Raw genomic sequence first — 15,068 nt, forward strand, 5'->3', positions numbered from 1 at the left:
AGAGTGTAATGGGGTGAGAGAAGGTAACCTGTATACCTGATACCTTATGCCTTTGTTTGACCTTTTGACCATAGTTTGAAAGGGAAAAAAAGATGAAACCGTAAATGCTTCACAACAAGAACAATTTTTATTGAACTGTAACTGATGATCTTCTGGAAGGAAAAAATGGTTTGAACAGTGGATTCTGAGCTGGACAGGAAACAGCTATTCCAAACTTAGGCCAGAAATCTTGTCCGGAGTACCGGGTTACTTCTGTTCTTTACTGGTGGTTGCTTGAGGTTTCTTTGGGTCCCTTGCTGCACCTTAAGGACGAGAAAGGTAAGGTTAATAGACATCAAGTGAGAGTCTCCAGAGGAAACAACAGACCTAGCAAAGGAGAGTAAGAAAAGGGAGGATAGGGTGGGAGCTGTTGCTAGGTGGCAATCCTGTTCCCTAGAACAACTCCAGTTTGCAGGTCATAGATTCCTGCAAACTAGTGTTTTGTTCTTCGGGAGGCTTGCCACCTAGCAACAGCAGGTGGGTAGACTACCACATACCTGGTGGTTGCTCTGAGAAACTCGATCTTTTGTAGATCGGTTGGTCTCTAATAGTGCTTTGCAAAGGTATGGGCTGAGCCCACCTTGCTGCTAGCATGATCGAGTGTAGGGGCATGCCTTTAGCTGCTGCTCTTGTGCAGCTGCTCCCCTTAAGGAATGGCTTTTGAAGTGGTCAGTGTCTATCCCAGCTTCCCTCATGGATGTCACAATCCATCCTCTAATAGTAGAGGATCTTGCTGGGTGAAATGGTTTCCTGCAAGTGATGATTAGATGTGTGATATTGTCCCTTATTGGTGCTGTGAGGGCCAAGTAAGATGATAAGTATGAAGCCACGCACAGGTTAGGTTCTGAAGTGTCATGTATCAAATCGAGTCTTTGTGTCTCAGTAGGGTGTCGTGGTCTGAGTGTACCAGTAGTATGTCGTATAGGTAAATGATACATTGAATGCTTTGCTGATGTAAGTGGGACACTACAGCTTTCATGACCTGTGTAAAAGTGTAGGGAGTGGAAGAGAGGCCAAACACCATAACTGTCCATTGGAATAAGGTGTCTCTCCAAAAAAATCTGAGGAGACGCCTGTGATTCGGATGAACTGATATGGAATGGAAAGCTTCTTTCAGATCTTTCTTTACGCAGAAGCAGTCTTTTGTGAGGAGGTAAGGAATGTCTAGAATACCTACCATGCGAAAGTGTTTTAATTTCAAATATTGATTTAAAGCTTTGACATTTAATACCGGTCTTATAGAGCCGTCTTGCTTTATTATGGGTAACAAGTGGCTGATCCAGCCTTTTGCCGTCAGGTCTGCCAATTCTATCTTTCCCTGTTTGAAGGCTGTAGTCAGTACCTTGTCTAACTGAGGGCTGCAATACCTTGGATGAGGAATATGACCCGCTTGGTGTGGAAAACTAATTAGAGGGAGGTTTAACCCTGAACGGATCGTTTTCAGCAACCACTTGTCTGTGGTAATGTTTTGCCACTCTAGATATGATTGAGAGTTTTGTGGAGAGAAGGGAAAGTGGGTGAACTTACCGTAGTTACGGCCTCTCTTTGCATTGTTCCAAGTGTTAGAGTATGATCCTCTTGGGGCATCGTTGGATTGGTGCACAAAGCATCCTCTCTGGGCTCTTCTTGTGCCTTGGAAGTCTCGGGTCGAACTTGTGGCTCGCGAAGTCCGACCCCCTTGAAGAAAGGGCCTCTTGAAGGGGTCATTTACTTTTTTGAGGTCTGAAAAGTACTTCCTTGCCTTATGTCTTATTTTAGCCTCCTCTATAAACTGAGGGCCGAAGAGGTCTGCGTCAGTAAGGTTAGGGAATTCTAATGATTTAGGCGCTAGGTCTGCGAGTCCTGCGCCAGTAAGCCATCTGGACCAGTGGGTGTTGGTGATGTAGTTGAACATCTGGCCTATTATGAGTGTTGCTCTGCTAATGGCCTTAAGGAGAGCAAGCTTGGATGCCACCAGAGATTCCAGAGAGACGCTGGATTCCCCTTCTCTCTCTGCTTTATCTAATACGAACAGCAGTGGGCCAGCTGCGTCGGCTATTTTATATTGAATTTTTCTCATGGTACGGTCTGTGGAATCGTTGTGCTTCTTTTCTCCCACTATGGAGGCTAGAGCAGGGTCAATATTGGGAGCGAACAATGCGGGTACGTCTGGTAGACCCATGTAGGATCGTAACACCAACTCATCTTCTTTGACGAGTGCTGCTCTAAATGCCAGCTGGACAAATTTTTGGACCTCAGAGTTACTTTTTAAGGCCCAGTGTGTGGAATATAATTTAGTGGTCGGTGTTTTTCCTGCTAAAGCAACCCTGGCCATCTGAATCTCGCTATATTCACCACGCTTGGATGAGGCGGAGGTTCTGGTAATTTCCTCTGATTCCCAGTCTACCGAGGAAGAGTGGCCATGGTCCCTGTGGGAAGTGTGCGACTGTCTGTCAGGTGACCCCACATGCTGAAAGCAGGTACCTTTGTGCTGCCGGCTACGGGCAAAGGTATCTTGCCAGCTAGGGGCAGAGGTGCTGTGCTTGCTCCGAGCACTATGCTGTTGTCTGCTACGGAGAATTCCACGGAATGGGGGAATGACACCTGAACGGGTCTCCCTGGGGCTAAATTTACTTTTATTTTTACCTGTTTTCTTATGGATTGGTGAGTTTCCTGAACAGGGAGGTGACTTGACACAGTGCTGAGGAGGTTTTTCTGCCTCAGAGTCAGAAGAATCAGAAGTGTCAAAACTTCTGACAGGAAAAGATTTTTTCTTCTTAACGTGAATGTCCTCCGAAAAGGAGGAAGTAGAGGGGGAAGCTCTTGCCCTTTTGTGGGCTCTTTTCCCCTTATAACTGCCAGCCATGGAGGACATTTGCAGTGAGTCTGTCACAGAGACAGTGTGTCCTACATGCCAGCGCTAACAGAAAAAAAATCTAAATTCGCGGCTCAGGCGCGTGCCTTACCTGACACGAGCATACACGTGACCCGTGGGCGCCGCGTTATTCACAGGCAGAGGAAGTGAAAAATCTTTCACTTTCGGAGGCTTGCTGCCTAACCCACCTGCTGTTGCTAGGTGGCGAGCCTCCCGAAGAACAAATAGAGTTTTTGCCACCCCTTAACCACTGACACCCTAATGGATAGTCTAGATTTGAATAATTGTAGTGTACATGTGTGGATCAATTATGTCCCTGTCACTGCTGCCTTCAAAACACTTCTTTATTACTAATAGTTTTTACATAACTCCAGCATACTCCATTACACTTCACAATTGCTCCTTAAATAACAAAAAAAAATTCACTTAAAATGCAAAAATGAACAGTGCAGATGAGACAGCCTGTGTTCTCCTTCATGTAACACCGTATAGTGCATGCATGCCAGCTCTGTCCACTATCTCTCTGCAACACAATGAGGAGGTGGAGAGTGAGAAGAGGAGGTGCAGGTCCTAGTCTCCCTGTACTGCTGCTACCTGATGCCTCCTAGGGGAGGGCTGGGGCTGCAGGTTGGCGTTTGTGGAGGCTGCAATACTTCCGGGGGGCGTTGATGTAGGAATGGAATAGAGAGAGAGAGGGATGTCATGCAATGCAGAGGCTGGAAGGCACTGACTGACTGACCGAACCGGTCGGATGATGATTTGTTTCCCTCCTCTGGCAGTGGGAGGAGGTGGGGAGCCAGTCTATGAGCTGCTGGCCTTACAGGACATGATCCTGTACCCTGGGGCTCGCCACTGACACTGAGCTTGAGCTATACCCGGCGGTGTCCGGGCCAGTGTGTGCAGGAAGCAGCAATCCCGGTGACAGAGACGCGCCGGCACCGTGTCCCTGTGGGTTAGACGGAACACAGACGCAGGATTTTCCACATTGCCTACAGCGGTCACATGTACCCTGGCAGATAGTCATGCCTGTTCCTGACATTTATGGTGCTGTCACGGGAATGACACATACTGGGCAGAGCGGTGCCCCTCTCATCTCTTCATAGTGATACTAAGCACTGGCAGGAGGGGGCAGCTGCTGCTGCGGCGCTGGCATTGGGGAGACTGGCTGATAGGGGGAGGCGTGTGCTCTGTGCTTCCCATAGTGATCACCTGTACATCAGCATGTGCCAGTCCCCACATCCCTGTGCTCAGTAATAGAGCAGCACCGCAGTGACAAGTATACCCCGGATCCGCACCTCCTTGATAGGGAACTCTGACATCCTCAACCCAGTGGGGGTTCGCAGCCCAGATCAGCCCCCGGTGACACGCGTGGAGGTGCCGGCGCTCAGTGTCTCCCAATCTGGGCTCTGATTGCATCTGGAGGATCGGGGAGTCAGAGGGGCTGTTGTGAATTAGGCTACACCTCACTGATTGCAGCAGACGGACTGAGACCCCCTGGCCGCTGCATGCTGCCGCTGCTAGTCCGTGGCTGCCCCGGGAAGGAGGCGGCATTATGGAAATAGATCGCGAGTCCGGCTGGATGAGGCAGCCGGAGGCCGAGGAGAATGGCTCCGTGCTGCCGGCCTCCAGCTCAGCCATCCCCGCATCCGAAGAGCTCTCCCCAGCGCCGACTTCCCCAGCCCAGGCAGGCTCCCGATACAACGCGCTGCTGCTGGACTATGACGGCTCGGTGCTGCCCTTCCTGGGCGAGATGGGCACGTACCAAAGGCGGCTGGTGCTGCTCACCTGGATCCCGGCGCTGTTCCTCAGCTTCAGCCAGTTCTCAGACTTCTTCTTACTGGACCAGCCGGACAGGTGGTGCAAGAGCAACGGGAGCGTTTCCGAGCACATCCCTAGGGGACACCTCTACCAGGGGGGGAATGACAGCACCCTGGCCCCCGAGGTCATGCTCTTTATACCGCCGCCACAGCTGCCCACTACCCCCTCGCCCAACCCGGCCACTCTGCCTGCCCACAACGACTCATGTGTGTGCCACGAGTGGACCTACCAAATACACGCTGGCCTGGTACAGAACGTGGTGAGCAAGGTAAGCCCAGGACATGCCGGGGGCATAGCGGTGCCGCACACATGTATGTTTATTATGTATGTAATTATACTGTCAGGGGACCGTGGTGCATAAAATAAAATTCATCCCTGAAAGGAAAGGTTTATTTTATGAAAACTGAAGACGTGTTATACAGATAAAGGGTATGGTTATGATGGCATTATAATACAAGTTATCAAATTATACGTACCAGCAGGCGGGGAAATACATTTCTTTAATGCATGTTAAAAGCAAAAAACGCATATAACTATCACTGAATGTATTTCAAATGCGTTTAAAGTACTTTCGTCTATTTGCTATCTTGTTCAAGCCAAGCATGTTTGTAGAGCCTTGTTACCTATATCTGGCTGATAATGTGCTCCCACTGAGACAAATGTAAGTATTCAATTGCATTAACACCTGTAGTTACATATGCTAACATAGGTTCCCCTATGTGTTACCAGCTTCAGGCAGAGGGGAGGCAACAGCTGGCACTGGGAACACCAGCTTCCTTCCAGCATCCTAATCAGTAAGGGTAATGTCACACATATATACAATTCAAGTGCCACCTACCCTTGGTGATAAAGAGCATATTGGCAAAGCCGGTCTACAATCTGTCCATATTACGTTTGTAGGTCAGTGGCTATAGAAGCATTTCAAAAGGTTATATACTGTATGGATAAAACACTTCAGGGCATTGTGGTCCATTTGTAAGTGACTGTGCAATGTACTGTAGACTTTAGTTTGGAAAATTACTTTGGGAAAAAAGCACAGGACTGTTACACATTAAAACTGGCAGTTTAATGACCTGTATAAAAGCTTCTGCTATAGAAAGTGACATATAGTTAAGGCATGTTCACAGATTGGACTGTCACAATAGTGAGTAACACCTGTTCTAAACATGTTCTAAACATGTTCTTCCAATTAAAATCTATATATATGTAACTAGCGACTCGGCTTTGCACTGGAGCAATATTGAATTTTCAGTGATAGGGGCTTTTTTTAACCGTGGTCTTATAAGATTGCTTTGTAGACGGCATTAGTAGTTTTTCCTCCTGACGTAAATACGAAAATATTTAGTTTTGACGTGACATGCAAAAGGGTCACGTAAAGTTGTCCACGAGCAAAACAGTCTCCACTTAGGTCAACTCCTGCCACGTTAAGTGTCTGTCCCTGTGCTTTCTTTATTGTAATGCCAAAGCAGACTCTTGCTGGGAATTTGACTTGTTTGAAATTAAAGAATCGTTTTTTTACATTATTGAAAAAAGAACGGTTAAAAAAGGGAAAAACTTAAATATTGTATCAGTACACAGGGCTTACATCAATTTTTCTGGAGAAACCAGATAATACATTTCAATGTTTACATTCTATAAGATCAAGTCCATCGTTGTGATATATATTTTAACTGTTTAGGCAGTGTAAGCCAAGAAAGCTCTCGGATGTCCGGTTTTTTTCATTGACTTGCTTCACTAAAATCGTCACTGCTCAGCTCCCTTTTGTCATATATAAATGTTTCATACACCTAAACCTTTCTCAATAAATGCTTTATAGAAAAGTGAAAACTGCATCAAAATCCGTCCAGTGGTTCTCGAGATTAGCCCGAACAAACAGACAGGTCCCTACTAGCAGGGTCGGCTCCAGGGGGTAGCCACGCCCTGTGCAGGATGGGTAGTAGATGCCTGTGTCCGAAATGGGGGTGTGGCCTAATTACCATGGGCTACGCCGCTAAATTATATTTGGGGGCGTGCCCGCATGGCACGCCTCCAGTGTAATGTCAGGCTGGGGACGAGCCCAGCACTCCGTCAACAGCTGGGCTTCCCCCAGCCCTCTCCCTGCACTGAATGGATGTGTGCAGCATCCATTCAGCTACTCTAGGATCTGGCACAGCTGCGGCGGTGGGGGTGCCCAATCTCCCGACCACCCACGGGACACTTCAGCCCATGGGTGGACAGTGCCCGAAAAGTGGGACTGTCCCGCTGAGATCAGGATGTTGGGAGGGGTGCGCCCTCCTATGGGGTGGCACCCCTGTTCGACCGCACTGGCCGAACATGCCTCGAACCTTGCCTACTAGGGACTTTTTTTAATATACTGTGCATAGATTGTTGAAATTTTAGTGATCTTTTGACTGCTTTATCATTTTTGTACATACTCCTAATACAATAAAGACAGTATGTGTTATGGAGCGTACACACGGTCAGATTTGTCAGATTTGTCAGATGAACGATTAAACGATTTGAACGATTTTACCAAAGTTTTGAACGATTGAACGATTTTTGACTGCATTAAAATGAATGGAATCGTCCAAGTCTGACTGCAAACCCATCAGATGTCAGATATCGTTATCTGACAAACGGGAACGCGCATCGTTGATCGTCCATCGTTCAGGCATGTCAGATATGAACGATTTTCCTTCAGATATGAACAACTGAACGATTTTTAAATCGTTATCGTCCATATCTGAAGGAAAAATCTGATCGTGTGTATGCACCATTAGGGAAAGCATGTTATGAACACTGTTCTCACAATTAAAGGTGGAGAAGTGTCTTGTGATCGTGGTTCTTTATATTTTATTTCATTGTGTTCAATGATATTAATAGAGATTATATCACTACACACACTTGCTATATTCTCTTTGGACTACATTGTCCACTTTTGAATGAAAATCAATATTTTGGTGCCTGTTGAGCTTCCCTTGCAAACATTTTTACATACTGTATGCTGATTAGACAACTGATATTTTATATGAACTTTTAACGTAATTTGTCTTTGATATTTCTCATTTATTTTAATGACAATTTTTTTTATTTTTTAATATAAATATTTCTTTAATAGCACAGTTATGAGTGCAATATAGGTGACTGCAGCAGTTTCTAATATATAACATGAAAGCAAACTTTAACCTAGTTTTAATAAGCAGGTGATACTAATATGTGTATTAACACTTCTAAATACATGCATAATCAATGAGTTGTGATGTCATCACATCAGTTTTCCTTATGTGAATTATAAGGAATAACTCCCTACTGTACATATGTTAGAAGTCATCCCTGGGATTCCTTGCCTGTATAATTTACATTATGGGTTACATTAGTCCATATACTATAACTTAGTGGATCAGACTGTTTTCCATTATGCTTGGCTAGCTAGCCTGCACCAATCTGCACAGTAATAACTAAATTCTTTGCTACACTGTACAAGGTAATATGAAAGTCTACTTTCTTTACTGAAGAATTAAGTTACAACTAAATACAAGGTTATTATATGTAGTGTTCAGGAGCACTTTCAATCATTGATGGGTATCTATACTTAAAAAAAGCAATAGAGGTATGTGCACAATTATTAGATACTATACTAGGCATTAGTATATAATTTGTTCTGGGTTGGGTATGGAATCCCAGCTGCCGGTTCATATCTCAACGCCGCAAGCCCGAAGAAGGAAGATGCTGACAAGGGGGTGTGGTATAACAGACAGTAATTAGATAGACAATGTCTAGATAGACACCAGATGTTAGACAGTCAATAGTTAGACAGGGACAAAAGTCAGACACACTAAAGTTCGACATATACAAAAGGTTGACAGGGTCAAGAGTTCGCCACAAAAATGGTTGACAATTTTTTTTTTTTTTTTTTTTTATAGCCCTAATCTTCACCCTAACACGCCCCTTGGTGCCTAACCCTAACTCTAAACCTGACCCTAAAAAAAAAAGTGTTGACTATTTTTTTGTTGATCTTTTGACCCTGTTGACCTTTTGTACCTATCGACCTTTTTACATGTCGACCTTTAGTGTGTTTGACTTTTGTCCCTGTCGACATATTGTCCATGTCTAACTATTGACTGTCTAACATCTGGTGTCTATTTAGACATTGTCTATCTATAGTCCGGAACCCCTGCCAACGGCGGTAATTAGCCTAACCCCCCTCCCCCCTAACCCATAACCATGACCTCCCCCCGGGGGTGCCTAACCCTAACCCCCCCCCCCGGTCACGCACCCTTAACCTAACCCTCCCCAGGGGGTGGCTATCCCTAACCTTCTCCTGAGGGGGCCTAACCCTATACCCCCCTTTCCATAAGCTAATACCAACCCTCCCCAGGGAGTGCCTAACCCTAATCTCCCCCTAGGGTCCCTAAAACTAACCCTACCCCCCACCCGCGGCTAACACCTTACAGGGCTCCTCTTACCTTCATTCGGGATGCCGGCTGTTGGGATTTCGGCGTCGGGCTAAAGATAGGCGTCTGTATTTCGACGCTTATCTTTAGTCCCGGGTCGGGCTTCCACTGTCGGGATTCTGATTAGCGGCATCCCGACCGCCGGTAAATTCACTACATCCCTTTGTTTCACCTTGGGGTTAACTATTCCATCATCTTCTCGGTGATCAGAGATGTAACTAGAAGTTGTAGCACCTGGGGCAAGAAGAAAATCTGACGCTCCCAAAGCTCTCAATCATAATCAATCAAACCTGATATATTGATTCCCTGTGCAGATTGGTGCCCTATGTGGCTGCCCCTCCTCACAGCCCTTCAGTCACGGACGACTTGGTAATATTCTATACTGAGCAATTAATAAACAAACTACTGCTCTAACTTTCATAATGATCTTTTTTACTTTCTAAGCTTTCACGAAAATATATAGTCGTTGAAGCTATACTACTGATCCTCATGTATTATAACTAATCTTTGTGAAAATAGTTTAATTTTTGTATGCAAAAGATTTTTTGAACAAATCTGAAATCTAGTGATGAAAGAAATTTATGTAGAGATAATTAGTAATAAGACTATGAAGCAAAACCATCTTCTAATCCATTTTTTACATTGTACATTACACAGAAAAATGCTTCTCTTTGGGAATATTTTATATAGCCTTATTGTTTATTAGTACTCTAAATCAAAAGAATCTTTTCCCAAAATGAAGTAGCTTTATATGCTGTCTTCACAAATACATGTAACCGTTTAAAGAACTATTCAATACGTACATTTAGAGGAATACTGAAAACTTCCTTCCATTGAAAGTGATTTTCTGTGCATCATAAAGCCTCCTATGGAAGATTACAGAAATAACTGAGTTAGCCGCAATTATGTGCTTTTTCAATATCTTAAATCTGCAAAGGTATGAGATCTTAAACATTTATAACTGTTGCAACATGTCTGTTTAGAGTCGATAAAATTGCTTTGCATAGTAATAGGCTTTTCAAGTTAATATGTCCTATGGCTAACCCCACAATATTTGTGAAAACCCAAATGGCTGGCTGATATGACCTAAAAGTGAAAATAAATGTAAAAATTAAACCCCTAAAGTGAAGACTTTTTTTTGGGGGGGGGGGGGGGGGGTTATTCTTTTTTTTTTTTACAAGGTACAGTAGCTGGTACCTTGAAAATGTTGAAATGTTAATGTACTCTTATGTCTTGCATCAGTTCTGCAATCTTCACACTAATTGGCAGGACTCTCACCTATAACAATTCTCAAAGTATTTTTGAATACCCTTACCCACTGGTGTGAATAAATCATGTTTGCTTTTAACATACAATGTAGTTGCATGTCAAAAACAGTCCTGCATTTGGTGCAATGGAGGTATGCAAGTTAGTACAGCAGGCAGCATCAAAAGATCCAATTGGTTTCCTGTGCCTCCTACCACAGAAGCAAGCAGCAGGGGGTGTTGGGTCACAGGAAGCAAGAAGTTCCATCCTCATACCTATTTACATGCATTTACATTACTAAAGGTATGTTGTTTAACATCAGTGATTAACTTGTCTTGAACAAAGGGAATTTCCTTCTGCTCAAATTGTCAAATTTAGGTTTTAAGCAAATAAGATGAAATAATACATTGTAACAGATAATACATTGTAATAACAGGCAGTGTGTGTGTTTGGGGGGTGCAGTGTGATTGTCTTGGAAACCAGGTTAAATTAATTGATAAACCAGATAAATGAAAATCTATATTTTTGACCACATAGTTCCATTCTGAAAATGGAGGAGTTCACATTTTATTTCTTTGCGTCAAATTTTTTTTATTTTCTAGCCATCCGTCTATTTCAATTATAAGCATCATTTCACTTCCATCTTTAAAGCTACTCTTGATAAATCCTAAAAAATAGCTGAAATAAATCCTTATTTCTATAATTGTGCATTTCTTAAATATTTTAAAATGTATTTGAATGTTATGCCTAATTTTTTATAGAAATGGATATTTAATAATCTAGAGAATCCCTTAAATTGTACAAGGAGATATGCAAAAATTGTGAGCCAAATGATGTCCTTGTTGAGCAACATTTATTTTTAATCTCCTTTTTGACTGTTCTCATAAGTATTTCATGGTGAGCATTAAGAACTGGCGAATCAGGACACCTCAGCATTGCAAATCTACCTGAACATTTTAGTTTTGATGTAGGTGATGTCGTGTAAAGTCTTTGTTTTAACCTTGCATTTCAATAGGTTTAAATGAAAGGCATAAAATATTGCCAATCTCATTTGATTGTGACTCACAATAGCCATACTGAGATCTATTTAATGATCTTAATTAGCAGCACCTTTATGTTTTTGTTATAATTTGTAAAATAAACAAGTTGCATTAGTAGAGTTAAATAACAGTAGTGGTTTTATTGTGTTTATAAAACTAATCTGTTTTATTGTTCTATTGTTTTTATCATCTTTTTACATCACAATGGAAGATCTAGCTGTTCCTTTCCTATTTGTTGCTAGACCACGTTTCTCATTTTCCTCTTGCATGCTCAGTATATTTTCTTTTACATATGTAACAGAACATTTCCTATTGCTTTTTGGAAGGAGGTGATGACATAGTTGGCAACAGCTACTGTTATTCTGACTGACTATCATTGGCACCAGTATTAAACAGATTTGCTTTGAGAAGCCTTTTATATGTATATATGCTCATTTATTACAAATGACTTGTCAGTGCCCTCACTTAGGGCTCTATTTATCAACATTTATTTTTACTAAAATAATGTGAAAAAGGGTGTTTTTACACCCTTTTCACATTATTTTAGTATCACCTATAGTTATTACAGGGCAATTGGAGTAGAATTCGTAAAATTCTACTCCAACCCCTAAGTATCACTTATTTTTAGTAAGCAGATCGCATTTCCCATAACTGTAATGGGAAATGTGATCTGACCATAGTTACTAAAAATAAATGTGAAAAAAATACCGGGGAAAGCCTTGTGATAATAACGCCACCTGGAGGTGGCGTTATCCAGGGTCTCCCCCGGTTACCGGACTCCTGCTCTGCTCTAACGGGGAGAGCAGAGCCGGGAGTCGGACCCTGTCATCAGCTGTGTGGTCTAAACAGACCGCAAGCTGATTACTGTAAATAAAAAGGAAAAAAAAATAGTAAAAAAAAAAATTACTTACCTGACTCCAGGGACCGGTGATCGGGCCTCCGGTGATGACTCCCCTCCGGTCAGCTAGTCTCCCACAGTGCACTGCTGCCCGGTCATCAGGTGATCGGGCCCCAGTGCAGTATGGGAGATCACCTGACCGGAGGAATGGAGAACATCACCGGAGGCCTGGAGCATGCAGGTAAGTGTAAGTAAGGGGGGGGGGTCGTGGGGGGGAGGGCTTAGCACCGGGGGGGGGGGTAGCTGCGGCAATCGGTCGGCGCATGCGCGGGCACTTAATCACGGTATTTTTTGCGAAAATACCGTGATAAGGCTCCGAAGGGGATTAGCAGGGACAGAGCTTTATCGCAAGCTCTGTCCCTGCAAGGGATTTGTAGTAAATCCCTGTGATATTGCCTGAATTCGCAATGCGAATGCACTCGGTAATATCACACTACAATCTGCATTACCAATGCGGATTGTAGTAAATAGAGCCCATAGTCTCAAGAAAGGAAAGTTTTTATTTTTACTAACAACATTGTCAATTTGTTGTGTAGTACAGCAACAACCACATCTATTTTTTTTTCTTATTAAGGAAAATGTCTATCTTTAATTGTTTTTTGTTTTTATAGAATACAAACACTTTCTGATGAAATTAAAGGGCCCTAAAATACAGGTTGCCTCATTTTAGACCAATTATACAGGTCTATCTATATATGTAAAAGTTTCAGGAGCGATGTATGAGATAAAGTTGTCATCACAGAGGATTTATTTTCCTGGTCACAGAAGATGGTCTATCTGTAATTGCATTGAAATAGACTACAAGGAGCCTCAGCCTCCTTCTGCAAGAATGGCAGAGAACAGTGAACAATAGCTGGCACTATGTGAGTACAATATGAAGAGTCTAGGGTTTGTCAAACTTTTTTTGTATAATACAACTTTGTAGGGTTTGTGCCCATTTAAACCATTCTCTGCAATAGGCTGTAATATGACTGAAATTCTTCATCCGATTTGTGATTCCTTATTACCGAATTGAAATGTACAATAGGAAGCGTTTGGAGCCGCCAGCTGAATCTGCCAATCATATGTTGAACTCATGCTTTTGGGAAAATGTAAAAAGAATAGGAAAACTCAAGTTGTAGCTTCACTGTTTGATGCCTTAAAGCAGGGATAGGGAACCTCAGGGCCGGGGCCATATAAGCCTGCAGAAGCATTTCTTCTGGCCCTCAGAGCTTTTTTCTGCTAGCCTCATCTGGCTAGCAGGGTGCCTAGAATGGCACCCTGCAGCCAGAATCTCTGCAGCAGTGCCGCCTGGAGCATCTTTGGGACGCTTCAGATGGTAACAATTCTGCCCTTACAGCTCCCCAGAGCATCCTCAGGATGCTGTAATCACTGGCGATTGTGACCCCACCCCCGTGTGACATCACACATAGTGGGTGGGCCTGCTCCGAGCCTGCAAATAATGTTATATATGTCAAAATGGCCCTCTGCAGAAAAAAGGTTCCCCACCTCTGCCTTAAAGTGACTCTTTGTAACACAGCTGAAATGTTTTTGGAGGAATAGATTACTTTCATTCACAACAGAAACAATGCAATTGAGAGATACATACACTTTACAACTCTTATTTTGATTTTTCTTTTTTTTACTCTTGCTCATCTACACATGAGGCTGTGTTTGTCAGAGACGCCTGTCCCCTGTGCTGTTGGAGTCCCTGAAGAAATTAGGTTTCCACCAAGTGGCCTGATGTTCCGTCTGCTACCCCCTTTCTATCACTTATTTTGGTAACTCCCAGTACTTTACCAGTTGCTGAAATGAATACCTATCTCAAAAAATGACTAAACTCATTTTATTTAATACCCTGCAACATTTATCTCAATGAGAAATAACAGATTGCCTTTTAAGAGCAGCTTTAATATTTTGCACATAACTGAATTAACGAAAAATAATTCTCCTTGGAAACACTGTGTATTTTGTGTGATTTTTTTTTTTTAATGTATAAGAATGACATGTTTTTTAAATTTTTTTTATTCCCAACATGCTCCTTGAGCGATTAGAATGGTAGTCTCATTTGTTGGTAGCTTTTGAAGACTCAAACGTATTGTATTACACTTCATACATCCTTTACTTTTTTTCTTCTCAAGCTTTGGACCTTTTTTGTTTTTTAAAGAATAAGTATTTTTCCAATGCCATCAGACTATTGTCTCCCTGCCACTGTCTGTGCTCCCATTCATTTTCCAAAGAGAAAGAGAGCTTTGTAGCCTTGTTCTCATTCTGAGATATTCAATATGCTCTGAAACCTTTGACTTCAAATACTTTTTTATGTTTAGTGTTTTTTTTTTCCCTCCTTATTTAGTTTGAATTTATAAATATCTTCACTTTTTGAACATAGATTTAATTTTTATATGGGGCTACAAGTATTTGTTTAAAATATGTCATGGGATATGTCGGCCTTGTATAAATTAATACTACTTGTATAATAGTTAGCCTGAGTGTTTAGAATTAATTTTTATATTTGGCGCTTGTGTATGGGGCTGATGTGCATTTAGCTAAGCAGTAACAATGCTCTTCTGGCTTCCTACCTGATCTAGCTTTAACACTGAACCACCATGTGTTCTCATTGCTGTTTATCCTACTCGCCACCTTAAACAAGGGATAATTGCAGTAAATAACTTGCCTAATATTTTTCTGATACAATATAGCTTTTATGGTATGAAGTTCATAAACAAGCTTGTTGTATCTTTTTAAACTCTAAGGGCCCCATT

General features: G+C 42.5%; 2 protein-coding genes across 2 annotated transcripts in view; one reads left to right on the forward strand and one right to left on the reverse strand.

Annotated features, from left to right (window-relative positions):
* Window positions 1-231: 231 nt before the first annotated feature.
* Window positions 232-2,893, reverse strand: LOC148524793 (uncharacterized). The gene is made up of 2 exons (XM_088471792.1): window positions 1,567-2,893; window positions 232-302 (listed from the first exon to the last, which is right to left on the reverse strand). Exons 1-2 carry the CDS (start codon window positions 2,891-2,893, stop codon window positions 247-249), a joined length of 1,383 nt encoding a protein of 460 aa, XP_088327918.1. The 3' UTR covers window positions 232-246.
* A 534-nt stretch (window positions 2,894-3,427) lies between these two features.
* The window catches only part of SLC22A23 (solute carrier family 22 member 23), a 174,542-nt gene continuing 162,901 nt past the window's right edge, over window positions 3,428-15,068 (forward strand). Inside the window, exon 1 of the mRNA XM_088471707.1 lies at window positions 3,428-4,979. Within this exon, the coding sequence (XP_088327833.1) occupies window positions 4,446-4,979 (534 nt within the window). The 5' untranslated portion in view covers window positions 3,428-4,445. The remainder of the gene's footprint in view (window positions 4,980-15,068) is intronic.

Source organism: Taudactylus pleione, unplaced genomic scaffold (assembly GCF_031769625.1).
Source record: "Taudactylus pleione unplaced genomic scaffold, aTauple2 ptg000116l, whole genome shotgun sequence".
Classification (NCBI taxonomy): Eukaryota; Metazoa; Chordata; class Amphibia; order Anura; family Myobatrachidae; genus Taudactylus; species Taudactylus pleione.